The 19640-nt window shown below is 41.2% G+C and overlaps 1 protein-coding gene across 1 annotated transcript in view; it reads right to left on the reverse strand.

Annotated features, from left to right (window-relative positions):
- Positions 1–19640, reverse strand: part of PRKAR2A (protein kinase cAMP-dependent type II regulatory subunit alpha) — a 66937-nt gene that overhangs the window by 37390 nt on the left and 9907 nt on the right. Inside the window, exon 2 of the mRNA XM_055413777.2 lies at positions 4815–4850. Within this exon, the coding sequence (XP_055269752.1) occupies positions 4815–4850 (36 nt within the window). The remainder of the gene's footprint in view (positions 1–4814; positions 4851–19640) is intronic.

Consider the following 19640-nt stretch of genomic DNA (forward strand, 5'->3'; position numbering starts at 1 on the left):
GATTGGTGTTTGCCGCTGCTGCTAAGTCGTTTCAGTCGTGACCGACTCTGTGTGACCCCATGGATGGCAGCCCACCAGGCTCCCCCGTCCCTGGGATTCTCCAGGCAAGAATACTGGAGTGGGTTGCCATTTCCTTCTCCAATGCATGAAAGTGAAAAGTGAAAGTGAAGTCACCCAGTCGTGTCCGACTCTTAGCGACCTTGCATAGTGAACTAGATGGTAAATGGGATAAGCAAGGTCAAAGAGGAAGGGCACTAAGGAGAAAATAAAGTAGGGAGATAGGTTGTGTTTGTGTGCTGGGGAGGGGTGAGGATTTTAGATAGGCCTTCTTAGAGGCCTGAGAAGGTATCCTTCAAATGAGGGTCTGAAGAATATGAGTGAGCAGTCCACAAAGGTAGCTTTGGTGAGATATGGGAACAAAAGTCTGACAAGAATGGGCTCAGAGAGAGCAGAAGAGAGACTGGAAGCATGCGTGGACCGCTCTTTCAAGACGTTCTGCTACAGAGACAGGCAGAGGGAAGAGTGGCAGCCGCAGAGGGAAGAGTGGATTGCAAAAGAGTGGTTTATTTTAAGATGGGAGCACCAATGATATGCTGCTGAGAAAGACCAGTTGAAGGATGAAGATTATGCAGGATAAAGAAGAGGTAACTGCTGGAAGGATGAAGGGTTGGGATCTAGTGTACAGGTGGACAGCTGCACTCACAGGCAGGTGGGGAAGGACAGATATGGGAGTCTATGGAAATTCTCTTCTATTATTTCTGCTTCTTTAGTTAAACTGAGAAGATTATCTGCTAGGAACAGGAGCGGGAGGAGGTGTTATAGGTCTGGAGAGAAGGAAGGTATGAAAGACTTACCTAGGAGAACGAGAGTGAAAGAAGTTCAGAAACAGTATGACTGTGGTCACCAAGAGTATTCCAGAGGTTAATGATCACGAACTGAGGGTGAGATCAGTCAGCAGGGCTGCGTGTTTTCCCTCCACCAAGTACAGATGCGGTGCAGACCCAGAATATGTGGAGAAAGGGTTTAACCAGAGTGTGGCTTAGCCAAGCAAATATAAAAGGAAAAGAGAACTGAGGGAAGTGGTTATAATCACTGATCAAGAAATTTAAGGTTAGTACCCTTATGGCAGAAAGGGAAGAGGAACTCAAAAGCCTCTTGATGAAAGTGAAAGAGGAGAGTGAAAAGGTTGGCTTGAAGCTCAACATTCAGAAAACAAAGATCATGGCATCTGGTCCCATCACTTCATGGGAAATAGATGGAAAAACAGTGGAAACAGTGTCAGACTTTATTTTTGGGGGCTCCAAAATCACTGCAGATGCTGATTGCAGCCAGGAAATTAAAAGACGCTTACTCCTTGGAAGGAAAGTTAAGACCAACCTTGATAGTATATTAAAAAGCAGAGACATTACTTTGCCAACAAAGGTCCATCTAGTCAAGGCTATGGTTTTTCCCGTGGTCATGTATGAATGTGAGAGTTGGACTGTGAAGAAAGCTGATCGCCGAAGAATTGATGCTTTTGAACTGTGGTGCTGGAGAAGACTCTTGAGAGTCCCTTGTACTGAAAGGAGATCCAACCAGTCCATTCTAGAGGAGATCGATCCTGGGTGTTCATTGGAAGGACTGATGCTAAAGCTGAAACTGTAATACTTTGGCCACCTCATGCGACGAGTTGACTCACTGGAAAAGACTCTGATGCTGGGAAAGGTTGGGGGCGGGAGGAGAAGGGGACAACCGAGAATGAGATGGCTGGATGGCATCACCGACTCTGTGGACATGAGTTTGAGTGAGCTCCGGGAGTTGGTGATGGACAGGGAGGCCTGGCGTGCTGTGATTCATGGGGTTGCGGAGAGTCAGACACGACTGAGCGACTGAACTGAACTGAACTGAAAGAGGAATTGAGAAAGAATGAAAAGGAGACAGAATCAGTGAGTTGTGGGAGCTGGAGGAGGACAGCAAAGGAGCTGTCAGAAGACAGTGGGCAGTGGTGGGAGACCTGGATCCCTGATTGAGAATATGAAGAGTTGTGATGCTGGTCCCACAGTACAACCACAGCAGTGAGTGGCTGAAGGAGGTGGAAGACCACAACCCTGGAGGAGAAGAGGTCAAGGAATGGAAGGACCAGACGCTGAAAAGATTATTTATGCGGAAATAAGAAGGAACCTGGTGGTTATTCGAGGACGAAAACAAGCAGGGGCGGTGGCTGGGAGAATATAATGTGAGGTTTGAGGCTGAGGGCTTTAGGGAGGAGAGAGAGAGAGGCCTAGAAGCAACAGTGAGGAACAAGAGAGACACGCACACATCTGCTCAGTGTTACAAGGACAGTGAAAGAGAAGTGAGGCTTCAGGGCAAGCCACGCTTTAGCGAGATCATGAAGATGAAGACCGAACTAAGAAATTTAGGGGATTTAGCTGAAGACTGAGCAAGAGATTTAGACGGTACAAGAATGGGAACTTCGGGATGGGAAGGTTACAGCACTTAGGCATTAAGCTATCTTTGGGCATTTTATCACCTTGACTGTTTCAAGTTATGTAACCTTTGCTTTGCCCCAGTTTCCCCAGCCGTATAATGGGGTAATCACTGCATGTAACTCATAGTGTTAGTGTGAGGATTATATTCAACAACACAATGCAGGCATTTAGGAAGACCTTAAAAATGTGTACTGAGTACGCAGCTGGCACCCAAAAAACCATTAGCTCTTGCTAACAAGCTATTTTCTCTGCTGCATAATCATTTTTGGTTCTGTTAAGAATTATTTTCATTTAACATTTGAGTTAACAAGTTTTAACTTTTCAATAAGACTGTAAGAGCTAAGGGTGAGGGATAATACCAAGCACTTGTCTGCGTTTTGCAGAGTTCAAGGACTGAACCACACTGACAAAGAGCCTACGCAGCAATTCATCTGTGACCCTCTGTGACCTCTGGAGGAGGTGTCACTGCACTCTCCATTTCCCAGGCCTGTCCCACAGATATCAACAGCTATTATACGAAACTTTGGGTAAAACGAGGTGCAGGAAAGAACAGAAATGGAAGATAGCAGCTCATAAGTCTCATACTAGCCTTAATTCCTACTTTATTTCCTCTCCATAACTGACTTTTTTCTTTTTCAGCTGCACCTCGAGGCATAAGGGATTTTAGCCCCTTTTCACCCCCAACCAGGGATCAAACCCGTGCCCCCAGCAGTGAAAACTCAGTCCTAACCACTGGACTACCAGGGAATTCCTATCTCTGTAAATGACTTGATATAAAAGAAACAACACATTCTGCCATCTCCTTTCAACAGACTTTGGTGTACAGCCTTAGCAAAAAATTTCTGAAAACATAAATGAGCAGATTCTCTCAAAGAAAAGGACTGAGGAGTGGAAAAGGGATTTGGAGCCTTACTAGATATTAGGTCACATGACAATTTAAAATCAAGAAACTTTCCCAAACAAGGGGATATGAAAGAATGACAGGACACATATAGCTCCCTTAGCAATTTTGAAACACATTAACATCCCAACTGTACGACCAAATAAAAAATAAACTAGATATATCCAGAAGCTTAGCATTTTAATTATAAGAAAAACTTTCAGAAAACATAATTTATCAGCTCTGTGAAAAAATGGGGACCTTCTCAGCTTAAGAACAATCATGAAATAGAGAGATGTATATAGTCAATACATATTTACTGAGTACTTGCTGTGTGTCAGGAAGTATTCAAGGTACCAGTCACAGATCAAAATTTTTGAGTCAATAAAAAAGAGCAAAATTAAATTATCTAGATCATAACAGTTAAGTGGGAAATGTATTATTAAACTGGTCACATATAAAAAAATAAAAATAGACTTCCTGTATTTGGAAAATATTCATTTTTTGTTAATAATCAAAGGAATTCCAAATAAAACAATCTGAGGCACTATTTTACTTCTAAATTAAAGGAGTGCATTTGTAAGTCAAGAATATAAAAATATATTTAAAAAATAAATGAAAGGAGTCAGCACCGCCTATATTATATTAGTGAGATGGAGGTGAAGAACAGGTTTTGGCAGGGCATCTTTCTCCCTGTAGCCTATTTTCTAGACTGTCTCTTGAAAGTAGTACAAAGAAGAAGCCAAGGCAGTGCTCAGTCTCTGACCAGAGACTGCTACTCCCAGCGCTGCAACTGAGGAAGTAATTTAAGGGGCTCAATAACATGAGCAAGAAGTGAATGGCTGATTTCCCTGGTGGTTCAGTGGTTAAGAATCCGCCTGCCAAGGCAGGAGACATGGATTCAGCCTCTGCTCTGGGAAGCTCGCACACGCCAAGCCCATGCTCCACAACAATTGAGCCCAGGCTCCAGAGCCTGCAAACTGCTACTACTGAAGGCCTCACACCCCGGAGCCTGTGCCTCACAAGAGAAACCACCACAGGGAGAGGCCCATGCACCACAACAGAGTAGCCCCCTCGCCTCAACTAGAGAAAGCCCATGAGCAGCAACGAAGACCCACCACAGCCAAAAAATAAAAATAAATAAACCTTAAAAAAAAAAAGTAATGGCAAGCATAATCTAGAATGCCAGAAATAGTAATATGAAAAGTTGTTTTTAGAAGCCATAATTATGAACATGGAAAAATATCAATGACGTAAATGAGACAAACTTACTATAGTAATCTAAAAATAAGTGCATATATATTTAAAACAAAATGAAACACAACAAAGGCATCACAGGTAATTCTGATAATGTTCTATAATGGTATCAACTTACCTTTTTATTAAAAAGATGAACTTATTTTTATTTAAGATAATCCCATCTTAAAATAGCATTTTAGTAGTATGTTATGAAAAAGAATACATACCTGACACTCGCCGATCAAATCTGCCAGGAACTGGAACTGCAAAACAGAAAAACAACATTTAGTCATCATTATGTCACATGACCCACCTTTATTGCCCCTTTTTGTAAAGGTCTTTCACAGCAGAACCAGGAAACTCAGTACCAAGTGGTTGGTCAATTCATAGTCTTCCATCATCAACCACAGACAATGGTTCAACATGATCACATAAAGACAACATAAAGAATATATATATGTCTTTGAAAACAAACTCTTTATAACTTTAACATGAGTGGCAATTTTATTTCTGCTCACATTCAAGTTCCATCTAATTTGTATCACACCAGATAAGTAAGAAGTATACTAAATTTACTGGTAATGTCACGATAGCAAACATTTAAATTTTCTTCTTTTAAAAATAATTACAGACCTGCTAACTAATAGTATTTACACTTCCTTTTAAAATAATTTAATGAGTATTACACTAAAATAAAAAAATGAACCATTAAATTATACTCTTCTTCAATATGGATGGGTTTTCTCTACCCATGGTCAGTGTATTAATTAGAAAAATGTATCACATGTCTTTAAGTTAAAATTTTTTTTTCTTTTTTTCTAATTTTTCCTGCTTCTCACCTATATCATTCCTTGTGTTTGATGGTTATCTGAATTCTTACTACTGAACTATATCATTTGAACAAGATGGGTTTTTCTATCTTTGAAAATTAATCTGATTAATTTTATTTTAAGAAACATACACAATATGAACTAAAAATCACTACTTCCATCTACCATGCAAAAAAGAGACAAAATTATTTTTTAAAATTCCTAAAGCATTCCCACTAACTGACAGTTCAAAAGTGTTAAAAAAAATTAAAAAGTTGACTTGCAGTGTAAAATGTAATTAAAAACAAGACACTTTAGGCATTTAGCTTGAATGGATGACTGTGTGGATGAAAAGGTAAACAAAATGGGCACAGCCATGCTGCCTGACAAATCTGTGTGCTATTTCATTTTAAATTAGTACACACTTTAAAAACTCTTATAGGGTCAGAGGAAACAGCTGCAGTTGGAAGAAGATAACAATGCCAAGGCACACAGAGGATGCAGTCAATAACTACAGCAGTCAGAGACCACCCATTTTAATTTCACCACGGCTTAGAGAGCTCAAAGCACAGCAGATGACTTTATGTGAATCCAAGTATTCAACCAGTGTAAATCTGAGAAAATCTTCCAGCAGAAAACAATGCCTAAAACGCTCTCCTTTTCTATCATAAACAAATACTGATAGGGAGTAGGAAAACTTAAAATTTAGGTTATCTGATCTAAAAATCATTATTACTGATTAAATGAACTCCTAAACACAGACATACTCTGAAAACTAAAACATGGTTCTTTGAGCACGTAAAATATTTTATGTGGCAAATATTAAGAACATTTGGAGAATTTGAAAACATTTCCCAAAGTTTCTCTTAAATTGAAACATGACAGACAAGGTAATAGCATTTTCCCATGGCAGAAAATGGCACAAAAGCCTGGAGAACAAAACCCAAGCATGATTAGGGCAGGGCAGAGCCCTGTAGCTCAGATGGTAAAGAATCTACGTGTAACGCAGGAGAGCTGCGTTCAATCCCTGGGTCGGGAAGATCCTCTGGAGAAGGGAAAGGCAACCCACCCCAGTATTCTTGCCTGGAGAATCCCATGGACAGGGGACCCTGGCAGGCTACAGTCCGTGGGGTCCCAAAGAGTCGGACACGACTAGCGACTAACACTACTAGAGCTCAGGATGAAAGATTCCGTGACTCCTGGGAAGGCAAATAGGCACACTCAAAGCCAGGCTGGTAGGATGTTAGCAGCACCAGCTGTGTACAGAGGCAAAGAACAGAAGCAGGACATTAACCAGGGCCTTGTGTCTGGGGGACCTCAGCCTAGTATAACATAGCACAGCATAGCAAATCTCAAAAGTGGAATACAGAGAGCTGTCAGGGCAGGCCCTTCAGCACAGTTAATCACAACATGGAGACTGCCAGGAAGGGCTGCCACCAAAGGGTGACATGTGCTGGGCCCTCATAGGCCAGGGGGTGAAAATGCATCTCTGGGCAAAGCTTGAGGAAAGCCCCAAAGGCAAGAAGGTTTTTGGATTGGATAAATATCCCAGGGTGCTTGGAAACAGATGAGGGAGAAGTAGGGTGTCAGGGGAGGACCACTCAGTGAAAGAAGAGAAGCCCAAGAAAAAGTGCTGGGTAATGGCTCAGTGGTAAAGAATCCATCTGCGGTGCAGGAGACACAGGAGACTCAGGTTTGATCCCTGAGTTATGAAGATCCCTGGAGAAGGAAATGGCAACCCCCTCCAGTATTCTTGCCAGTAAACTCCCATGGACAGAGGAGCCTGGCAGGCTACGGTCAGTGGGGTTGCAAAGAGTCAGACACGACTGAAACAACTGAGCACAACCCAATTCAGGTTCTGAGACCCAATCATTAAACTATAGGACTCACTGCTGGTTCACAATTAAGAAAAAAGAGAAGAGAAGAGAAGGAAAAGAGAAAAGATAAAGTATCTTCCATGAGTTCACACACAAATTAATTCTACTTTTTCTGAGAGTCAGAAGAGGGAAAGAAAGCAAGCTGCTATCCTTTCTTCACTTTTTCTTTCTGTAGAATCTTGTGCTGGCTGAACAAGGTACATTGGTCATTGAAGTTTAGAGCAAAAACTCCAATAGTACATTTGCCCTGGTATGGTAGTTTCTGCCAGTACCTGTGACTATATGATGATACCGAAGTTCATCCCATTGAGCTATTTCTCTAGTCTGTCCAACATCTGATATCCATCTTCCCACAATCTACCCAGAGAGAACTCCTAGCAGACCCTGCTAGGGCCTCTAGCTTTATAATGCACGTAAATACTTCCCTCCAACATCAAACTTCCCAAATGAGCTGTTTTGTAAGCTGACCACTTTTTTTTTTTTTTCCGAGGCTTTTGCAACCTGGCTTCCAACTATTAAAGTAGCCTCTTCCAAAATCACAATTTTCCTCTATATTATTCTTCTCTATTGATTATTTCCTCTATCCTTGAGCTAAATAAAAATCATTCAATATTGGTTGGTGCCAAATACATATTCATTCATTCAACAAATAATTACTGAGCCCTTCTACGACAGGCACTGTGTGATCTAGTGGGGAAATATGAATAAAAGTGATTCAGATATGGCCCCTGCCCACAAAGATCTTGAAAGTGAAAATCACTTAATTGTGTCCGACTCTTTGCAATCCCATGGACTATACAGTCCATGGAATTCTCCACGTCAGAATACTGGAGTGGGTAGCCTTTCCCTTCTCCAGGGGATCTTCCCAACCCAGGATTGAACCCTGTGATCGAACCCAGGTCTCCTGCATTGCAGGCGGATCCTTTACCAGCTGAGCACAAGGGAGGCCCAACGAACATCTTAGGAGCTATCTAAAAATGACCAATAATTATCATCATCATGATGTGACAGCCACTGATACTACAACAAAGGCAAGTACAGAGTGCTCTGTGAGAACACAGGAAGAGTGCCTATAGAAAGCCCAGGAAGGTCTGAGTCTATAGTCAGGTCTAGGTGTGGTTGGGATGGAAGCTGAGTGAACTCAGGATTTTGGGAAATGAAAGACATATGATATGGCATAAGCAATGTGGGAAAGGAACACAATGATGAGGGAGAAGAGGTGAGCAAGGGTCATTTTGGAAGCCAACCTGTGACAGAGCCATATTCAGAAGTAATAGACTATAGTTATTTCTATGTCTTTTCTTTTTTGTTCAGCTGGGCGAGAAGAGCAGGAACAAAGATTTAACCTAATAAAGATTCCCTTGGATGTGACTGCAAAACCAGAAGGGAATATATGGAGAAGAGTGACCAAGGCTTAATGAGAGATGAAGTACCAGTTGAGAGAAGAAAGGAAAGAAAGGATTCCCTATTCCAATACTAGGGAGTGGCAGGAAAGTCTTCTAGTATAGAATATCCGTCCCTTTGCTCCATTGACTCCCCAACTGAGGGCTCTCTACTTCCCCCAGTCTTGAACACCTATAAGACCAACAGAAAGAGGATGGGGGCTCAGACACCCCCAGACAAGGTGGAATTGGAGAGAACCACTTGGAAATGATCCCTGTGAGAGGATCAGCTGTGGACACAGCCTTTTTGTTCAATATGAAGAAACTGGAGCAAAGGGAGTCATCATAGACTGGATTTTATAAAGATCACTCTTGACTGCAGCTGGTGGAAGGAGGTAGTACACTGGTCAGATGTGTCGCTACAGACAGAAGGAAAATAAAAGGAGTCTAAAGATTTACTGAAGATTAAAATCTATAATGTTTAGTGATAAACTCGATGTTTGCTCCATAACAACATCAACTGAAGTTATACACCTACAATTAAAAAAAAAAAGTATTCAATATGTGCTTCATTCAATCTATAAATAATGGTGCTGTCATGGATCCCCAAGTTATAAAATGTCAGAATGGCAAAGTATTTATGAATTCATCTAATCTGGTCATGGCGAGCAAGTTTCATCTCACATGACAACCCTAATTGATGTCACGGGCCCACCTGAATCATCCTGACTCCTTTCTTTCTTTCATTACTCACATCTGCTTCATTAATCATTCCATCTCTTCTCCCACCCACTTTGTTTCTTCAATCAGTCTACCTTTCTCCATATCCACCCTCGTCTGAAGGGCATCATTTCTTGTCAGGATGATTGCAACAGCCTCCAAACCTGTCTTCCCACAGCCCATTTTGCTCTACATCAATCTATTCCCCACACAGTCATCAGAGTGATCTCAAAATTTTGGAAGAAAATCTGGCAGTTTCTGTCAAAATTTTTTACTGTGAACTGCCTTTGACCTAGCAATAATTCCACTTTTAGGAATATGTTTTATATACATATATAAAATACTATATTTAATACTATAATCACTATAGTATTTTAGGTAATAGAAAAAGTGAAAATAAAAGTTGTCTAGAAAAAGAAGTTAAGGAAATACTGGTATAGCAAGAGTATGAACTTCTATGCACACATTAAAATTTAGGATGCTACAGACCTACATGAACTTCCAGGGAGACCTTCAAGATAGACATACTGTTAAGTAAAAAAAGTTTGACAATCATTATATGAAATAACCCTAATTTTCTAAAAATGTTGTCATTAAACTTTAACATGTCACAAATTTAAAAGCCAATTAGTACTGTAAGGCTATAACGAAGAAAACAACATCAATAAAACAAGAGCCCTCTTCTAATCCATCTCTCCCTACTTGCAATTCCTGCTCCCCAGGGGCGACTGCATCAACTCTTTTGGTTATTTCTCATGAGATTTATTTTACCTTATCACACTTACACTACAAATTCTATGCGTTTTAATTACCCTTTGTCTTTCAACTCTGGAAAAGAACAGGAAAAGGCTTGCAAAGTAGCAGGACATGGATCCCTAACCTCATGAAGCTCCCTGTTCTACTGGTCCTGAACTTCAGGCTGCCAATCTTTTGCCACTTACAGACAAACCTAATTTTTTTCAAACTGAAGTATAGTTGCTTTACAATATTACATTAGTTTCAGCTGTATAATGGGCTTCCCTTGTGGCTCAGCTGGTAAAGAATCCACCTGCAATGAGGGAGACCTGGGTTTGATCCCTGGGTTGGGAAGATCCCCTGGAGAAGGGAAAGGCTACCCAATACAGTATTCTGGCCTGGAGAATTCCATGGACGCGCAAAGAATTGGACACGACTGAGCGACTTTCACTTTCAACTGTATAACACAATGATTCAATAAATTGTATAGACTATATCCATTTAAAGTTGCTGCAAACATTGGCTATATTCCTTGTGCCACACATTACATCCTCATATCTTATTTACTTTATACCTAGTAGTCTGTACGTCTTAATTCCCTTCCCCTATCTTGCCCCTCTTCCCTCAGCCCTCTCTCCCACTGCTGCTGCTAAGTTGCTTCAGTCGTGTCCGACTCTGTGCGACCTCAGAGATGGCAGCCCACCAGGCTCCCCTGTCCCTGGGATTCTCCAGGCAAGAACACTGGAGTGGGTTGCCATTTCCTTCTCCAATGCATGAAAGTGAAAAGTGAAAGTGAAGTCGCTCAGTCGTGTCCGACTCTTAGCGACCCCATGGACTGCAGCCTACCAGGCTCCTCCGTCCATGGGATTTTTCCAGGCAAGAGTACTGGAGTGGGGTGCCATTGCCTTCTCCACTGGTAACCACCAATTCTCTGTATCTGTGAGTCTGTTTCTGTTTTGTTATATTTATTCATTTGCTTTATTTTTTAGATTTCACATATAAGTTAAAACATACAGTATTTGCCTCTCAGTCTGACTTATTTCACTGAGCATAATACCTTCCAGGTCCATCCACGCTACTGCAAATGGCAAGATTTCATCCATTTTTATGGCTAATATTCCACTGGGGGTGTGTGTGTATGTATGCATCACATCTTTTGGTTTTGGTCCATGATTCATGCGGGATCTTAGTTCCCCAACCAAAAATGGAACCTGTGTCCGCTACACGAGAGAACGCAGTCTTAACCATTCAACCACCAGGGAAGTCCCTGCACCACATCTTTATCTACATTCACTGGCTGATGGACACTTTGGCTGCTTCTGTATCTTGGCTAATGTAAAGAATGCTGCTGTGAACACAGAGGCGTATGTATCTTTAGAAATTAATGTTTCCGTTTTCTTCAGATATATATCCAAAAAACCTAATCTTAGTCAATACAAAGCCAAAAGGAAATTCTGCTGATCCAGATAACAAACAATGCTGGAAATTATGGAGATGAAATAAATAAAAACATTATAACATTTACGTGCCAGGATAGGACTTCCCTGGAGGTTCAGTGGTTAAGACTCTGCACTCCCAATCTGATCCCTGGTCAGGGAACTAAGATCCCACATGTGTCGTGGTCAAAAAAAAAAGAAAAGAAAAAAGTTATGTGCCAAGATCTGCCCTGAATACTTCATGGTTATTAAGTCACTTAATTCTGATACAAATTTTATGAGGTACTATCATACTTATGAAGTCATTAAGTACATAAACTTATGAGGTACTATTGCACTTAGATAAAGAATCTCAGGAAAGAAAAGTTAAATAACTCATTCTACTAACAAAGGTGGAACCAGACTGAGTGCAGGCACTCAGCCATGGAAGGACACGCTCTCAGCCATGGAAGGACAACATCCAAAAATAGCCCAGGGATGCCAGCGGGGTAGCCAGGTAACACTCACATCAGTGTAACTGTGTGAATGCACCTTCTTTCTTGAAATGTCTAAAATGTCTTTTTAAATGATGTTTAAAGCCACTGGTAGAAATCTGCATTTGGAATCTTGACATGAGACTAATTCAGTTTATCAAATATTAGTACTTACCAACTCATCAAAATTTACTGATGAACCTGGTCCCAAACTGAGTACTTTTCTAAGATCAGCATTAACAGTTCTTTTAAATACTTTCCCCCCCCCACTTAAGTTCACTTGAAATACAAAGACTGAGTCAACATAAAGAAAAACAGAAGTAACCATAACTGTACTTGGCCAGAGATTAACCTCTCAGCGGGGGCCTGGGATTGCAATAACTAGAGATAAGATGGGAAGAAAAAAAAAAAGCTTTATTTTTCTTAATGTGATAGCCTTATTGAGATATAATTCACATATCACATAGTTAACCATTTATAGCATACAGTGGTTGTTAGTATATTCAAAGAATTGTGTCTCCATTACTATAATCAATTTTAGATCTTTTTCAACACCTCAAAAAGAAACCCTATATCCATCAGCACTCCTTGCCCATTCCCCCCAATCCCCTTGGCCCGAGGCAACCAGTAATTTACTGTCTCTATAGATTTGCCTTTTCTGGACACTTTGTATAAGTAGAATACAATATGTAGCCTTTCATACCACCTTTTAGTACTTCATTTCTTTTTGTTGTCAGATAGTTTCATTGTATGGATATACCACGTTCATTTATCCATTCATCAGCTGATGAACATCTGGGTTTTTTCCACTTTTTGGCTATTAAGAATAACATTACTATGAACCTTCATGTATACACATGTTACACATGTTTTCATTTCTCTTGGGTATACATCAAGGAATGAAATTGGTGGATTGTATGGTAACTCCACTGTTTCCCCATCTATTTCCCATGAAGTGATGGGACCAGATGCCATGATCTTTGTTTTCTGAATGTTGAGGATGGACAGGGAGGCCTGGCGTGCTGTGATTCATGGGGTCGCAAAGAGTTGGACACGACTGAGCAACTGAACTGAACTGAACTGATGGTAACTCCATACTTAAGTTTTTGAGGAACTGCCAGACTGTTTTCCATTTTCTGCTTCTACTAGCAGGATGAGAGGGTTCCAGTTCTTCCATATCCTGGTCAACACTTGTTAATATTTTTTTGTTATAACTGGGTATAAAGTAGTATCTCATCATGGTTTTGATTTGCATTTCTAATGACTGATATAAACAGTTTTATTTATTACTGCTAAAAATCCTTATTTCTGAAGAGCTAACAAGATTTTAGTCACTATCATCTTTAAAAAAAAAAAATCCTCTCTCCTCTCCTGTTACTTGATGCTGAAAAACAGTTCTCAAGTCCATGATCAGTAAGCCAGTCTGGACTTCACAATAATTGCTTTCTTGCTGGCCTTGGATCTTTGTTCTTCAAAGGATTATCTGTTACAATTACTGATAATAAGCAGAAGTTACTTTGATCATTTTTCTTTAGAAACACTAAAGTTAAAATGTTTATCTAAATATTTGTGAAAACATCTGCAGGGGCATTTTCATTATCACTGATTAAATAATGGCTTATCCTGAACATCCTCATTTGCTTTGAAAAATGCATCACATATCCAGTAGGAGGAGATGTGACAGAAACCACCATCAGACAAGAAAATATAACTCACTGTTTAACTGTTTCATTAGCTTGAACTCTGCTAGGAATTTCTTTCCATTCCTTCAAGGCCAGAATTAGTGTGCATGCTACTTAGAACCTCAGAGCAAAATCTGAGATACAGGAAGTTGTTAAGACCTGGCTTATAAAACTGTAGCCCAACAGAATCAAATTTGATTCCCCACGCCATTCTTAGTATAATGATGATGTACCTCTGCTTCTATTTCCTTCTCTTCCCGCATCACCAAATACTTTTCTGGAAGACAAATGTTTAGGGAAACAGTTAAGGAGGAGGAGGAACCCTTAAGAAGTTTTAATTAGATAAAAAGTTCTTTATTATATGAAACTGGGCAGTTGAAGATTATGTGAAAGCAGAAAGGCACCTCAGTATTCTCAATCTATCCTGTTCAATTTGTTCAAATACCCTATTAAGTAGAATTTCTATATAAGATCAACAAACACTCCTCCATAAACACTAAAATCTAACTGAGTTGATTCCCAAGCCTACTTGGTGAAGAAATGAAAAACTGCAGTGAGGGCTCGGGACATCCAACTCTGGCCTGGATACCACTGAGATGGACAATGAAGCAAGTGCTGAGGCTAGTGATGCTGACCAAAACTGGAGCCGGACCAGAGCGGATGTGCTCTACCTTTTTACAGACATGCTCTGTTTAATCTTTTTTCTTGAAGACTCTCATCCCCAACGACCAGCTTCACTTCTCTTTCATTTAATAGAAAAAAAAAATTTACATGGAATGAGCTTTATAAAAAGTATTAACTACTTTATAACTGTTTCTACCACTTTGCCACTTCTGTGATTGAACTCATCTTGATTTTGTGGTCCCATCACTTCATGGGAAATAGATGGAAAAAAAGTGGAAACAGTGTCAGACTTTGTTTTTTTGGGCTCCAAAATCACTGCAGATGCTGATTGCAGCCATGAAATTAAAAGACGCTTGCTCCTTGGAAGGAAAGTTATGACCAACCTTGATAGTATATTAAAAAGCAGAGACATTACTTTGCCGACCAAGGTCCGTCTAGTCAAGGCAATGGTTTTTCCCGTGGTCATGTATGGATGTGAGAGTTGGACTGTGAAGAAAGCTGATCGCCGAAGAATCAATGCTTTTGAACTGTGGTGTTGGAGAAGACTCTTGAGAGTCCCTTATACTGCAAGGAGATCCAACCAGTCCATTCTAAAGGAGATCAATCCTGGATGTTCATTGCAGGGACTGATGCTAAAGCTGAAACTCCAATACTTTGGCCACCTCATGAGACGAGTTGACTCACTGGAAAAGACTCTGATGCTGGGAAAGGTTGGGGGCGGGAGGAGAAGGGGACGACGGAGAATGAGATGGCTGGATGGCATCACCGACTCTGTGGACATGAGTTTGAGTGTACTCCGGGAGTTGGTGATGGACAGGGAGGCCTGGCGTGCTGTGATTCATGGGGTCGCGGAGAGTCGGACACGACTGAGCGACTGAACTGAACTGAACTGATTTTGTGGGGTGAAATTATAATACATTTAATGAACTAAAACTAAAGGAAGTCAACTGGAAAGAAAGCAGGCAAAGTTGGAACATTTGTATTTTTCTACAGCAAGAGAGAAGTCTAAAAAGGATTCATGGCGCGCGCAGGTCCTGCGGCCGGGTTGACACTTCCGGGTGGGACCCGAGTGCGGCCGCGGGGCCGGGGCTGGCGCTTCCCGCAGCAACCATGGCATACACCGGCCTCACCGGCCCTCTCATCGTGATGAGCGTGTTCTGGGGCATCGTCAGCTTCCTGGTGCCCTGGTTCATCCCTAAGGGTCCCAACCGGGGAGTTACCATCACGATGTTGGTGACCTGTTCAGTTTGCTGCTATCTCTTGTCACGGAGAGAACTTCTCTAGATGCAAAATCACCTCCATACCAGACCACCTCCTTGATGTGCCCTCTGTGGCCATCAGCTGCCTTAAACGTTCACCCACATTTGAATCTTTTTCTACAATGCAGTATTTTTTTCCTGTCACCTTTTTTACACTTTGAATGATGTGCCTCTTTAAGCTAAACTGTGCTGCCTCTGTAAAATCTTTATGTACTCTTCCGAGATGGAAAGTGCTGGCCTTCTGAGAAATAATGTTACTTTCTCCTTGGAACAGATGGATTTGAAGATGGCTCCTGCCTGCTCATAACAGGAGAATCAGCGGAGTGTTTAAAAACTGTTACATGACAATAAGTCTCCAATGGGGCAGTCAGTCGGAGAACACATTTTCCAGGGAAAATTTGACCCACAGAATTATACCGAAGTATTTTCGGGTTGAATTTCTTATTTCTGTCATCTGTTGGAATAAATTATTTTTCTGCTTTCTATGGAAAAAAACAAAATAAAAAAATAAAAAGGATTCATGCTGACCACGCGTAGAAACTAAGTAACGTGAAGATGGTAACTTTCTGCATAGTGAGACTTCATAAGATACAAAATAGAGGTTTCTAAGCATTTGAGGTCAGCAAATTCAGAAATAAATGTTCTTCATGATCAAGGCAGTTTGTCTGATAAAGCACTGTGGAGGTATCCACTGGAGAGTAAATTTTTCTCGGGAGTAGAACTGATACCAGACGCAGCGGGGCCGTGCTCCTCACTCCCTGGGAGGCTGGCAGCTCACCTTTCCTGTCTGTCCCTTCCTCATTCTACTGCATCTCCCTGACACCTACCATTGTTGGTGAGGATAAGGCAGTGAGATGGGCGCGGGACAAACCTGAATCTGATCAAGCTGACGGAGCAATGGTTCTCAACCTTTAGGATACATCACAATCATTGAGAAGACTGAAGGCCTCTTCTTCAGAATTTCTGATTCAACAGGCCTGGAGTGAAGCTAAGAATCTGTATTTCTAATAAGTTTCCCAGAAGATGCTGATATTACTGATCCTGGAACCTCATTTGAAAACCACTGCTCTAGTGCCAATTATGAAATGAAAGGAAAAACAGGGGATGGGGAGCTTTGATGCAAACATCATGGGGATTCAATCAGCAAAACTCTATAAACTTTATTCTACAAATAATCTTCAAAGGAAACAAGAGAAAGATCAAGAAAGATCCTACAGACTAAAAGAGGCTTAAGAGATAAGGCAGACAAATGTAATTCTTGACCTTATCTGAAGATGTGTGGAGAAGTGTGAACATAGATTGAATATTTGACACTAAGGAATTATTGTTTATTTTAGAGATGATAAAAGTTTTGTGGATATATTTTTAAAACTAGTCCTGAGGAACATAAACTTAAATACTTACAGATAAAATTATTTTTGATATTTAAAAAAAGTAATCAAAGAGGAAGGTGGTCTGAGTCACGAGCTGGGATCAGGAAAACTGATTCTGAAAATCTTTACCTAACTTCTTATTCAGTGAAATTGTGTGGTAGCTTGATACTGGTATAGTAAATACACGGGTAAAGACTCCCCAAGAGAAATTAGCAAACACTATAAATCAAGTCAGTGCCCAAGAGTTAACAGAGTTGGGGATAAATAGATGAGGGGGGTTATTACACTATTCGTTTTACTATCGTCCATCAACATTTTCCATCATTAAAAAAAGGTGGAAAAGAAAACCAGCATTCCTGGGAGGAGATGGGGGAAGCAAGGGACAGAGAAATTCTGATACAGTGGTCCATTTAACCTCTCTCCAAAAACACTGCCCTAATACACACATCCAGCCAGTAAACAGTCATTTATTCCGAAACAACTATTGGCACCCACAACCCCCTGTCCCCATCCACTGGACATCTCTCTGGTCCTAAAGTACCCACTGCCTAGAAAACCCATCTCTAATCCAGCCCCAATGTCCTGCCAAAGAATGAAAATGCCATTCCAAGAGCTGAGATTCCTTCTCTACCACAGAATGCAAAAATTCCATATGTCTACTGCTGCTGCTGCTGCTGCTAAGTCACTTCAGTCGTGTCCGACTCTGTGTGACCCCATAGACGGAAGCCCAACAGGCTCCCCCGTCTCTGGGATTCTCCAGGCAAGAACACTGGAGTGGGTTGCCATTTCCTTCTCCAATGTGTGAAAGTGAAAAGTGAAAGTGAGGTCAGTCAGTCACGTCTGACCCTTAGCGACCCCACAGACTGCAGCCGACCAGGCTCCTCCATCCATGGGATTTTCTAGGCAAGAGTACTGGAGTGGCTTGCCATTGCCTTCTCCGATATGTCTACTACATTACATTAAAAACCCCTAAGGAATAAGTATGGGGACTTTCCTACCACCTTTTGTCTGGCACAGACCTTGTCATACACAGACAGTAAATGTAGATGGACTGAATGAATGAGGCCCTAATAAGTGGGCCGGAAAGGACTAAAAGCCATGCCCCTCTTCCTGGGTATATCACCTCATCAACTCACATCTGGCCACTAATTTAAGTTGAATTATAAGAGGAATATAAAACTATTCGGACACCAACTGGTAAGCTTCAATACAGTTCTGATGCTAACCACTCAGAGTAGCACCAGAGTCCACAGTTCAGGGACACGGTCCCCAACAAGACTGCCCTTACTCCAGCTGCTAGCTGCACTTCAGTGGTCCTGGGCCACCAACATGTCTGACCAACTGGCTAAAAATTCACAGGTTCCCACAACTCTCAGGTTTGACTTGCTAAAACAACTCACAGAGCTTTAGGAAATGGCAACCCACTCCAGTATTCTTGCCTGAAAAACTCCATGGACAGGGGGGCCTGGCAGGCCACAGTCCACGGGGTCGCAAAGAATCAGATACGACTGAGCATGCACTCACACATACCTATTCCTGGGGGTTTCCCTGATAGTTCAGTGGGTAAAGAATCCACCTGAGAATGCAGGAGACACAGGAGATGCGGGTTCGATCCCTGGGTTGGGATGATCCCCTGGAGAAGGAAATGGCAACCCACTCCAGTATTCTTGCCTGGAAAATTCCATGAACAGAGGAGCCTGGTGGGCTACAGTCCACAGGGTCGTAAAGAGTTAGATGACTGAACACACACAAGCAAGCACATACCTATTATTATAGTTTTATTATAAAGGATACAAATCAGTATTAGCTAAATGAACATACACACAGAGCACAGTCTGGGAGGGCCCTGAACACAGTTTCCCTGTCTCTTCTCACAGAATCAGGGTGCTTCACCTTCCCAGCATATCATCAACCAGGAAGTTCCGCCAAGTTTTGATGTTCAGAGCTTTAATGGTGTTTCATTCCATAGATACAATTGACTGAATCATGGGCTACAACATTAAATTCAATCTCCAGTCCATCAACTTTCCCCAGAGGTCAGACTGGCTCAAAGCTCCAACGTTCTAATTACATGGTTGGTTTTCCTGGTGACCAGGCCCCATCTTGAATCATCTCATTAACATAAACTCAAGTCTGATCCAGGGGGGCTTATGTTAACAAAAATATTCCTATTACTTGGGAAATTCTGAGATTTAGAAGTTCTGTGCCAGGAATCTGGGACAAAGGCCAGACATGTTCTTTATTATTCAACAAAAACAAACTGTGAAAACTCCCTAGCCAACTTACAAAAATAAAGAAAGCATGAAAAAAGCTATACAAAACCACTCATTTAAGGGTGTTAAATACCTCTCTAACTTGTTGGCATTTCAGATACCAATCATCTGCTAGACCTACACAACACTTAAAAATCTGGTATGCATTAAATTGAACCATACTCTGAGAATTATCTATGGATCACTATCAATAGAAAAAAAAAAAAAAAAACCCAGAGCATCACCAATCAGACATGGCTTCTCTGTGAGTTGAGAAACCAACCCATTAGTTGAACATTGGACTCTTGGTTTGGTAACAGTAAGACAGAGCAGTTGCCCTGTTAATGATCACGGAGTCACCAAACAAAAAGCTTTAATAATCTTTCTGAAGAGAGTCATCAAGCATTTACAGCATGAAGCAAATTCTCCTC

This window comes from Moschus berezovskii, chromosome 24, assembly GCF_049115385.1.
Source record: "Moschus berezovskii isolate FMDL1 chromosome 24, NW_MosBer_1.0, whole genome shotgun sequence".
In the NCBI taxonomy this organism is placed as follows: Eukaryota; Metazoa; Chordata; class Mammalia; order Artiodactyla; family Moschidae; genus Moschus; species Moschus berezovskii.